The sequence below is a fragment of the Caloenas nicobarica genome, chromosome 5 (assembly GCF_036013445.1).
Source record: "Caloenas nicobarica isolate bCalNic1 chromosome 5, bCalNic1.hap1, whole genome shotgun sequence".
Lineage (NCBI taxonomy): Eukaryota > Metazoa > Chordata > Aves > Columbiformes > Columbidae > Caloenas > Caloenas nicobarica.
In genome coordinates, this window is record NC_088249.1 from 21,604,594 (window position 1) to 21,617,036 (window position 12,443).

General features: G+C 40.9%; 1 protein-coding gene across 1 annotated transcript in view; it reads left to right on the forward strand.

Annotated features, from left to right (window-relative positions):
• CEP128 (centrosomal protein 128) overlaps window positions 1–12,443 on the forward strand; it is a 128,119-nt gene that overhangs the window by 36,959 nt on the left and 78,717 nt on the right. Inside the window, exons 11-12 of the mRNA XM_065636376.1 lie at window positions 144–276; window positions 2,017–2,177. Of these exons, the coding sequence (XP_065492448.1) occupies window positions 144–276; window positions 2,017–2,177 (294 nt within the window). The remainder of the gene's footprint in view (window positions 1–143; window positions 277–2,016; window positions 2,178–12,443) is intronic.

Sequence of the window (12,443 nt, forward strand, 5' to 3'; positions counted from 1 at the left end):
CATCTGCAGAACTCTTGGGATTCATTTATAAATATTACTTGTACATAGTCTTTTTTTGTATTTTATAGTGTTTAATAAAAGTATGCTATTTAATCTTCATTCTGTTTTTCGCTAAACATTTAATACTCATACATGCATTTCAGATTGAGGATCTTCGTTCCCAACTTTTGAGAGCAGAAGGGGAGTGTGTAGAGTTGCAACATCAAATTTCACATGTTACTATGCACCGCCAAAGCTACCAGAATGTACAAGATGATGACAGGAGAATTAGAACAGGTACAACTCTCAGATTTTGCACTATAGGCCTGCAAATTAGTTAGTTAGCCTGGATATTAATTCTGTCTTTGAGTCTAATTCTTCTACTGTTTCAACAAAAGCAGTCATTTAACAGCTCAGCTTTAAGTTGATAAGTACTGGCACCTGATTATTAACAAATAAATAGCAATAAAAATTAAAATTTAGGATGAAATACCATAACTTGCATGGCTAAGACAAATGAAGATTATTAGAGACAATTTTGAAGAAGTGGATAGTGGTTTTTTGTGGAAGAAAAACATTTTAAATATTTTTCAATAATATTTTTCTGAAATTTTACATTTCAGTCCATTTGCAGTTTAAATTCTGCCGTCTTGAAAATTATAACAGAAGTCATTTACATAGCTGGCCTAAAAGATGAATTTGATGAATTTCTGGTAGAATTTGAGAGGTAACAACATGTTCCAGAGAGGTTAAGAAAATTTTCCAGTATGATGCAGTCAGGGCTTCTGTTTGCAGTATTTTAGAGAATACTAATCTAGAATACTAGATTAGAATCTAGAATTCTAATACTAGAATACCGATGTCAGAATTTTAGAGATGGAACCATGATGTTTTGAAGAAAAATATTTTTAAAACTGTCAAGATGTAATTGCATATTAAACTACCACTTTAGCAAGGTCTTCGCTACCTCTTAGTTATCTATCTGTATTTAAACTTTTCAAATATAATAAAAAAGGCATTAGAGAAAGTATTTGCCTATCTCCTTATTAACACAGAAATGTATTACTCAAGATAATAGAGAAATAGTGACTCCAAGTCCAGCATCTCTGAACGTTTAATTGGTTTGCTTAATGGCTTCTTTTCATATTTTCATACTTCAGCTGCTGAATTATCTTGGTTATTAAAATAGGACTCTGACTCTGTTTTACAAATCTCATACAGAGCATTGGAAAATGGGTAGATTTTGTACATGGCTTAGCTTCAGACATGTGACGCAATATAGTCATTTTAATAGTTTTTCTCCAGTCATGTTAATGTATCTGCTTAAAAGTGAATTTATTTGAAACGATATGCCTATCATGTTCGTGAAAGCGTATTTTATTTTTTCAATTTGTTTTATAATTATAAATCAAAACTGTTGTAAAAATATGAAGAATATAAAAAAAGTACTGGGGCTTTTAAGATATACACATTTATTTATAGAATTTATGCAGTTGTGTTTCTTCTTACCGCATTATTTCTGTTTCTTCAAAGATGTATGGGAAGCATATGGAGATTTTCTTTGCCTCTAGTAGTTGTTTATGACTAAAGACCTTTTAATTTCTGTTTGATGAAATTTACAGCTTACTCCCATCAAGAACTTCTGTTGTAGTTGTAGGATTTAGACATAAAAAGTCATAGACGGCGTGACTTCCCGATCAGGAGGTATTACTCTGGTGGGATAAAATCTCAGCCTTGAAGTTTGCAGCCAAGTTTTGTTTACACCAGAATTTCCCAATGTTTCTTGCATCCTATTTTATTTTATTGGGGGAAAACCCCCATAAAATGACTGGATAAAAAGAAAAATAGTGTCTCATTCTGTAAAAGGTTATGATATAGGTATAGCCATGTTTTGCAGATACTTTGATCAAAATCAATAGTTGCAGAATAGTCTCAAGTAGAGAAGAAAATTACCAAAAGGGAAATGAGGGGAAAAAAAAAAATTCCACAAGTTGATGTTTCTGCTGGGCTTATTGTTCTGTTCTCACTATTTTATAGTAGCTGAAAGACATGAGAGAGAGAAGCAAGAACTAGAGAAACACATTTTGGAGCTTAAAGCGAAGCTGAGTCATAATACTGTAATGTCAGAAGTAGAAGAACTAAAGAAATGCATAGAACGTAAGGACAAGGAGAAAGCCCAGCTTGTAATGCACATACAGGTGAGTGTGTGGGTTTTTTTGTTTTTGTTTTTTGTTTGTTTTTTTTTTTTTTTTTTTTAATAACTTCCTATGTGTTTAAGGTAGGTGATGTGCCAGATTAGGGAGTAACTCTTAAAACAAAGAGTAACTGTCATGCTCTTCCTATTCTTGTTAATAAACCGAAAAGGGTATTTGCTATTGCCCATGAATTTTGGTTTGGATTACTTGTCTTTCACATGTGCAAAGTAAAGGTGATCTGATTTTTATCAGCAGTGACCATTAATAGTGGTTTCTGGAATAACTTTTATAAGCTAGTATTTACGTCCTTATTCCCTATTCCATCATGCTTTAGAACTAAAGTTAAACTTTAAATAAACTGGGGTAACTTATTCTTTGAGATAGTGCAGTAGAGCAACAAAAATAGATCATAACTGCTCTTTTTTAACAATTAGATGAAATATAATAATAAATAAGAATGCTAATATTTATTCATATAATTATGGTAAACATATCCAATTTAAGTGATGCTCTGTGAAAAGCATAACAGCAATCTCTGACCCTGGAATTTTAGAGAACTTTTACCTCGAACACAAAAAGGGTTATAAGGAGGCAGTAGCCTTTTTTTTTTTTTTTTTTTTTTAAGACATGACATTTATGTATTTTTGGATCTTGTCTAGATTTGTTTTTGGTAGTAAGATCCATGAACAGCAACTGTTTTCTACTCTATTTCATGACTGTCAGGAGAAATTAGAATATTTTCAAAACCCTATGTGGGATTTCAGTAGTCAAGTATATAACATTTGTTGTACTTGTTTTGGGGCATTCAGTAAACTGAGCCTTTTTGTGTTATGTGTTTATTTTTCTAATGAAGGTACTTTTCTTTGAAAGAGTGTTGTATAACTTCGGAAATTCAAAAGTAGGAATTTTGTTTTTCTTTTTGTTCAGTTTACTTCTGCTGTTTTCCTATGTCAAGTTACATTTGGAAAAGATTGAAGTCTCAAAATAAGTTCCTACATGCTTCATAAAAATTGGTCACTGAACAGGTTTAAAAAGACCAAGAGTGCTCCTACAGAGGACAAGGCAAGCAGAACTCATTTTGTGATGCCCATGAGCACTTGTGTTCTAGCTGGCCAGTGCAACTCCAGACTAACCCAAAACATGATGGCTTATTGTTTTGGGCCTGAGAAATTCCAGTTACTTTGGTGGCAGGAGTTAATGGGATAAAAACCCATAGAAAACTTTTTTTTTAAACTTCCGCTTGTCGAACGTTCTCTCTCGAGGATCAGAATGATGTTCTAATACTGATTTCCTGCTCTGTGAAAATACTGCTGGAAGAGTGCTCAGCTGGGGTCGTTGCCATTGCTCTAAGTTAGACATCTTTGACTTCCCCAATTATTTCAACAGAACATACTTTGTACTTCTTATCTGCTTCCCACTGCCACTCTCCTACAGAGGCAGTAACAGGAAAATAACTGGTGTGTTTTTCTTTTAATGAGACATCAAGGAATGCAAGGATGTGAATTTCTAAACTTATATGCTAACAAAGCATTTTTGTCAAGCCTGTTCTAACAGCTGCTCCTATCAGATAGTCTGATTCCCAGTTGGAAGTGACCAGTCATGTTTGACTTGTGTTATTTATCTTTGGTTAGTGGGGAGGATGTAACTGCACTTCCCTCTGGTGTACATGTGATATTAGAAATTTCTTTTGATTTATTTAAATGTCATTATTTTTAACATTTGAGTTTTATGTGTTGTATGTTTAGTCCCTGACAGTTGCCATAAACTCACAATATGATGTAAAATGGAGAGGATAAAACAGATTATAATCACATTCTTAAACTCATTGTTAGAAGTGAGTTCAATCTCAAATTAATTTTTAAATTTAATAGAAAATTTTGATTTCAGTTGCTGTAGTTTACCTGAGGATGCTTCTGTAAGATCTTGCTGATGTATGCAACTATCTTAAATATATTTCTCTGCGTGGAACTATACAGATATGGGGCTGTTATAGCTAACTATTTTGATGTGGCTGTTATGGCTAAGAAATAAATGGATTAAGAAGATGCAACTCCCTAATTTCTCTGAAAGCATTTTTAGACTCTTATGCTGGTGGAATTGTTCGTTCTGCTATAATTACTTACCGTTCTAATTAGGTTAAAGTAGTCTTACAGTATCGTCCGGTACAGTAACAGCAGTCAGCTTGTTAAAATATTTCAATTTTTCTGAAAGTTATTGATTTGTTTATTTAAGATAAGAATTGTTCTAGTAAATAAGTCTTTCAGCCGTATGAAGATTGAAGGTCTTTTCCTCATTAAAATTAATTTTTCATCCTCTAAAGATGAAGCTGTTAGCCAATTATTTTCATTATATGAGCCAATTAAGATATCTGAAAATCAAAAAGTAACTATTTTCTAAAGTTAGAGAGATTCTTATAAAATAAGCTAAATCAACACCTTTGCAGACCAGCCTGTTTACCATGTCAGTGGAGTTCAAATGCTGAAATAGTGCTACAGATAGACTGCAAATGTACAGGTCCTATTCACTTTGATAAAGTTTCTATGTAGAATCCTATATCAACTTGGAAAAAAAAAAAGTGGTTTAGCTATATCTTATATTTAGATAAACCATTTCCTCTCACAACAAGTAGCAGTTCATGCTTTGGGAAAATATGGAGAAGGCAGATACAATATACCTTTTACTGAACAAATACCCTTCTTGACTGATTGAATGTGTGCATTTTTGATTATTCAATTCACAGAATTTATGCTTACATGAAAAATCTAAACCTTCTGAATTAAAAGTTCTTGATGGTTAGATAAAATATGATTAGGAAGAGATGCAGATTAGGTCAGATGAATAAACTGATAGATGAGCTCTGAATTCAGGAAAAGTTGGTAACAGAAATAATTAGGTGCATGATTTTGGATAGCATTGTTGAAAACAGTATCAATGACAAGCAGTATGATTACATAGCATTAGAATCTGGTGACTGCACTGCTGAGATACAGAGCAGAAAAAAGAGAGGATGGAGAAAAACATAGATCTACTTTAGGTGACTAATGTAATTAGCACGGTGGGGTGAAATGTGGCTGTCTTCTTATCAGTATAGAATGTTTGCACATAACTGTGATCTAAGGTATTAGTTCTGTAAATTGTAGCAAATTTGTGATCCTCACTTGCATTTTCAACTGTTCATAAAAGTTTTAAGGAATGTGGCACTAACTACACTATGTGTTCTGCTTTCTATACCTAGAATGAATTTTGTTTTGCAGTTTGTGGTGATTTGATTTTATAAATTAGGTATCGAAAATGCAAGTCAAAAGTATGATATGTGTATTCAAGCCAGTAACTAGACGTCCAAACTATGTTTGTTACCAGAATGGTAACATGTTTAGTGCCTATGGTGTTTAGTTTACACTTCAGATAAATAACTAGACTCCAAGTAGAAAATGTTGGCATCTTTCTGTGCCTCCAGTTTCTTATAAAAGTTGAAAGCTAGATTACATATTGAGATTTTGGATATGAAGAAAACTAGATGCACAGCTGTTTTACTAGGGGCAAATGTTGTATCTGGTTTTGAGTTTGTTAATCACCTCCGTTCTGTGTCACCTCAGTCAGTCCCTGAGGTCAGATGGTCAGAGCCAGCACAGCCGGAGCTGGGCGGCAGATCTTGAGGTACAGGGGGATTTTGGGACCCTGCAGCACCCGGCAGCTCTTGCGAGAGCGGCTGATGTGGCGTGGGCGTTGCCAGGGTAACCGTGATCACACCCCCGCCCCAGCCTTGACAAAGCCTCAGGGAGGGCAGCGTTCCAGGCGCTGGGAGGTGCGAGCAGCTGTGAAGCTGTGAGTGCCACCCACACTGTGCTGCGGCAGCGGGTGCGGCAGCTCCTGCAGCAGGGTGCAGAGGTTCTGTCCCTCCTTGCTCGGTAGACCATCTCACCTATTGGCAGTGTCCCAGACTGCAGCTTGCCAGGGTCTCCTCCAGACAGAGAGCTTGCCCCAAAAAGACTGTGGTGACCCAGACGGAGGGCCTGCCCCGATCTGTGGCTGTTCAGGTCTCTCACTTCAGGGAGTGCCAGAGGCTGCTGCCGGGGGGGAGGCAGCGTTCCACCTGCGTGAGGTGTGAGCAGGTGGAAGATCCGCTCAGCATGGTGGTGGAACTTGAGGAGGTCGAGAGACTGAGGACCATCAGGGAGTGTGAGGAGGAGATTGACTGGTGGAGTAGCTCCCTGGTGTTCCGGCCAGAAAGGCGCCAGGGAGATACCCCCCAAAAGGCGATGGACCCCCCGCCCTGTTGGGCAGAGTGGGGAGACCTGAGACAGCCCCTGCCCTGTCACTGTTGGGCAGAGGCAGGAGACCAAAAAGACGAGGAGGGTTGGAAGGAAGTCTCAGTTCAGCATCACAGGTGACCCCACTCCCTACCCGTTTTGCTTCTCCAGGTGCCCCTCCGTAAAAGGTTTGAGGCCCTGGATCTTGAAGGAGAGGTAGGTGAGGATGTGGTGGAAATCCTGCCTGAGGTCACAAAGGAAGAGTCAGTTGACACCACACCTCAAGACTGCCTCTGATAAGAAAGAAAGAAAGGTAATTGAAGTAGGTGATTCCCTTCTGAGAGGAACAGAGGGCCCAATGTGCAGAGTTGATCCTCATCATAGGGAAGTGTGCAGTCTGCCTGGAGCCCAGATCAGGGACATCACCAGGGCACTCCCCAGCCTGGTGCACTCGACAGGCTGCTACCCGCTACTGATCTTCCAGACAGGTGGGGAGGAAGCTGCATCCCGTAGTCTGAGGGGAATGAAGAAAGACTCCGGGACCTTGGGATGGTTGGTGAAAGAGTCTGGGGCACAAGTTATTTTATCTTCCCTCCTTCCATTTTTGGGTGATGACCTGGGACGGAATAGAAGGACCTAGTCCATAAATGCTTGGCTACGAGACTGGTGCTACAGGCAGGGCTTTGAGTTCTTTGATAATGGCTGGTTTTATAAGACTCCAGTCCGGACAGTAATACATGGGAAAGGTTTATCTCACAGGGGCAAAAGGATGCTGGGACAGGAATTAGCAGGGCTCATTTGGAGAGCTTTAAACTAGATTTGAAGGGGCGTGGGGTTGTAGCTGGGCTTGCACCAGTGGGGCAGCTCTCTTGTATTGATGAAGACTGGGAGGCCTCCCATCCCCCTAGGGTGAAATCGGTGTGCTCGGCTCGCTCCCTGAAATGCCCGTACACCAGTGCACGCAGCATGGGGAATAAGCAGGAGGAGTTAGAAACCTGTGTTTGGTCAGGAGATTATGATCTGGTGGCAATTGCAGAGACATGGTGGGACAGCTCACATGACTGGAATGTGGTCATGGATGGCTGTGTCCTTCTCAGGAAAGACAGGCCAGCAAGGTGAGGTGGTGGAGTTGCTCTTTACCTGAGAGAGCAACTACAATGTATTGAGTACTGTCCAGGGACGGATGAGGAGAGAGTTGAGAGTCTGTGGGTGAGAATTAAGGGGCAGGCTGGCAGGGGTGATACTGTTGTGGGTGTCTGTTACAGGCCACTAGATCAGGGGGAGGAAGTTGAGGCCTTGTACAGGCAGCTGAGAACAGCCTCACAGTTAACAGGTGCTGGTGGTTGTGGGGGATTTTAACTACCCTGATGTTTGCTGGAAGGACTACTCAGCAAGCCAGCCACAGTCCAGGAGGGTCCTTCAGTGCATTGATGACAACTTCCTGATGCAAATGGTGGAGGAGATGACTAGGAGAGGAGCACTGCTGGATCTCGTCCTCGCTAACAAGGAGGGTCTTGTTGAAGCGGTCAAGGTTGAGGGCTGCCTTGGTTGCAGCGACTGTGAGATGGTGGAGTTCAGGATCTCATGTGGCAGGAACAGAACACCAAGCAGAATTGCAACCCTGGACTTCAGTAGGACCAAATTTGGCCTTTTCAAGCAATTCCTAGGGGAAATCCCATGGGACAGGGTACTTGGAAGGTAAACAGGCCCAAGATAGTTGGCTAGCATTCAGGGACTGCTTCTACCAAGCTCAAGATCAGAGCATTCCAACAGGTAGGAAGTCAAGGAAGGGAGCCAGGAGGCCTGCATGTTTAAACAGGGAACTGCTGGACGAACTCAAGTGGAAGAAGGGAGTTTACAAATCATGGAAGGAGGGGCTGGCCACTTGGGAAGAATATGAGGCTGTTGTCAGAGGATGTAGGGAGGTAACTAGGAAAGCTAAGGCCTCCTTAGCATTAAACCTTGCGAGAGGGATCAAGAACAACAGAAAGAGATTTTTCAAATACGTTGCAGATAAAACTAACACCAGAGGCAATGTAGGCCCACTGATGAATGGGGTGGGTGCCCTGGTGACAGAAGATACAGAGAAGGCAGAATTACTGAATGCCTTCTTTGTCTCTGTCTACTCTGCCGGAGGCTGTCCTGAGGAGCCCCGTACCCCTGAGGCCCCAGAGGAAGGCAGGGCAATGGAGGAGTTTGCCTTGGTTGATGAGGACTGGGTTAGGGACCAGTTAAGCAATCTGGACATCCATAAATCCATGGGTCCAGATGGGATGCACCCACAGGTGCTGAGGGAGCTGGCTGAAGTCATTGCTAGACCACTCTCCCTCATCTTTGCTAAGTCGTGGGGAACAGGAGAGGTGCCTGAAGGCTGGAGGAAAGCAAATGTCACTTCAGTCTGCAAAAAGGGCAAGAAGGAGGACCCGGGTAACTGTAGACCGGTCAGCCTCACCTCCATCCCTGGGAAAGTGATGGAACAACATATTCTTGGTGCCATCTCAAGGCATATCAAGGAGAAGAGGGTCATCAGGGGCAGTCAACATGGCTTCACCAAGGGGAAGTCATGCTAGACCAATCTCAGACTTTTATGAGGGCATAACCAGGTGGCTAGATGATGGCAAAGCAGTGGATGTGGTCTGTCTTGATTTCAGTAAAGCATTTGACACCGTCTCCCACAGCATCCTCGCTGCTAAACTGAGGAAGTGTCGACTGAATGATTGGGTAGTGAGGTGGACTGTGAACTGGCTGAAAGAAAGAAGCCAGAGAGTCGTGGTCAATGGGGCAGAGTCTGGTTGGAGGCCTGTATCTAGTGGAGTCCCTCAAGGGTCGATACTGGGACCAGTACTATTCAACGTATTCATCAATGACTTGGATGAGGGACTAGAGTGCACTGTCAGCAGGTTTGCTGATGACACCAAGCTGGGAGGAGTGGCTGACACGCCAGAAGGCTGTGCTGCCATCCAGCGAGACCTGGACAGGCTGCAGAGTTGGGCAGGGAAAAATTTAATGAAATATTACAAGGGCAAGTGTAGAGTCTTGCATCTGGGCAGGAACAACCCCAGAAAACAGTATAAGTTGGGGAACAACCTGTTGGAAAGCAGTGTAGGGGAAAGGGACCTGGGGCTCCTGGTGGACAGCAGGATGACCATGAGCCAACACTGTGCCCTTGTGGCCAGGAAGGCCAATGGCATCCTGGGGTGTATTAGAAGGGGGGTGGTTAGTAGGTCGAGAGAGGTTCTCCTTCCCCTCTACTCTGCCCTGGTGAGACCTCATCTGGAACATTGTGTCCAGTTCTGGGCCCCTCAGTTCCAGAAGGACAGGGAACTGCTGGAGAGAGTCCAGCGCAGAGCCATAAAGATGATGAAGGGAGTGGAGCATCTCCCTTATGAGGAAAGGCTGAGGGAGCTGGGCCTCTTTAGTTTGGAGGAGACTGAGGGGTGACCTCATTAACCTTTATAAATATGTGAAGGATGAGCGTCACGAGGATGGAGCCAGGCTCTTCTCTGTGACAACCAGTGATAGGACAAGGGGTAATGGGTATAAACTGGAACACAGGAAGTCCCACTTAAATAGGAGGAGAAGCTTCTTCTCGGTGAGGGTAACAGCACTGGAACAGGCTGCCCGGGGAGGTCGTGAAGTCTCCTTCTCTGGAGACATTCAAAACCTGCCTAGACGCCTTCCTGTGTAACCTCATCTAGGTGTTCCTGTTCTGGCGGGAGGATTGGACTAGATGATCTTTCGAGGTCACTTCCAATCCCTAACATTGTGTGATTTTGTGTGATTTCAAGCCAGAGCCTGGGAACTGAAATATCTGTGTTGGTGTTGCAGTCTGAGGGCTGATACAAACTTCATTCAGTTTTGAAAATAATGCTTGCATTCAGATCTCTAGAGCATTAATATGCCAGGATACCCCTGAATTTAGTAACTAATCTTAATGATATTTTGAAGTGTTCCACGAACATAATTCCCTTTATAAAAATCTTCAAATACTGTCCTCCTGGCTTTAATATCTGTTGTTATGTTGGTGGCAAATGAGTTGACATGAGTATTCTAATACCTTCTCTTTGGTTCTGTTAGCAGTGGAACTATGAAAATGCAGCAATAAAATTAAGCAGGTTAGAAAAAATGGGGATCTGGACTCATCTTGTGTCAAGACTGATAAGAGACAACATGTCACAATCAGGATTTTCTGCAATGTGGAACATGCTAACAATTGCTGTACATATATTTATGCAATACATTTTAACAACAAACTGTTCTGAATATCCTGGGTTGCTTCTACCAGGAGAACCTTCATATTGTTGTGATGTATGTCACAGAATATCATCATGCTTCTTTTGCATCCAGAGCAGCTCACAAGAGTTCTCTTGGTAACTGACCTTCAGCCACCAAAGACACTAGATGCTCCTTGGAATCTGAGTCTTAATCTATAAAGGCAGCATTTCTCATCTGCATAGAAAGTTTTGTGGAATCACAGGTTTAGTAATTTTTTACTTGGAAGAGAAACTGAGATTTCAAGGAATATGATTTTTTTTTTTTTCTTGCTCTTCTAATAAGTGCAACCTCCTGACATAGCTTGTGCTTTCTCTTAGGTTATCTCGCTCTTGTTTACCACAGTCACAACTGAGAAGGAGAAAATTAGATAAATATTTTTTTTAAAGAAAACCCTCAACAATCTCCATATTCCTGTCTCATAGAAATTCTATAAATATTTACATTCTCCATTTCTTAGAAGGGTAAGATCTGAGATAGGAATGTGAAAATTAGTGTGTAATGTATGGGAACTGTAGTTGTATAAAAGAAATGTATTATCTGGGGAAATTATACTACTATTTTTTAATGATGGAGACTTGAATAGTACATCAATTTAAGATGACACCTTCTATGGTATCTCCAGAAGGACATGAAATGGGAAGTGATAATGGCATGTAAAATCACGTGAGACTGAAGAAATGATGGCCCACTTTAGAAAAACCGTAGAAGGGTAAATGTAATGTCCGATTGTATTTTTATCGTGCTATTTTTAACTTCTGCTACATTGAGGGTTTAAATCCTTACCTTTAAGAGGTATGGTAATATCTTTGTTTGCTTGAAATTTAACTCATTTTGATATAATTTTGCTAGTTGTAGCTTGTGAGGTTTCTTTAGTTCTTTTTGTTTTATGAATCAAGACTTTTTACAAAGTTAAGCATGGTCATTTTTGCCTTATGAGTGTGAAAATGCATGTTTAATAGTGAAACAGAATATTAGTGGTTTTTTCTAATGTATATAACTCTCAATCTAGAAAGACACTCCTGTTTTCATTTTGCCACCAGTGTAAGATTTACTCCCGATTATCCTGTAATGTGTTTACCTATTGTTTTATTATTTGTATCAGTTGTGTCTAGAGCAGGAATATTCATCCTACAGGTGAGCAGCTGATTGTCCAGTGGATTATCCTACTCCTTTTTCATGTCATGGGTACGGGTAACAAGCTGGACTGATTGTCCTTGTCTGGATCGTCAGTCCATTCCTGTCTGCTGTATTTTCTGGCAGTACCGGGGTCTGTCACATGCAAGAGTGTACCTGCAGTCTTCTTTCCAGGACAGCAAATGCTGTCGTGAAAAGATTGGTACAGTTTATTGCCTCCCAGGAGGTCATGGCCAGGTTTGGAGGGAGGGGGGAAAATAAAAAAAAAAAAGCACCCAACAACAAGAACAACCTCCTCCCTCCCACAAACCAGCGAAAACAAAGAAAGAACAACCATCAAGTCTTGCCATGTCCCACGCCCCCTTTTGGAAGGACCTTTGTCTAAATAGTTGTTCTTTGTGCATCTGTAAAGCTGCTTATTCTTTCCTAGGCAATGTATTTTACCTTGTCCCTTCTGAATTGCACCCTGTTTATTTCGGACTACATCTTCAATTTGTTTCAGTCATTTTGAAATCTAATTCTCTAACATATTACCATTCCTTGAAGCTTGATAGTATATTTGACTGACTACAGAGCAGACCTATGAAATGCATTTAAGTCATTAATGAAA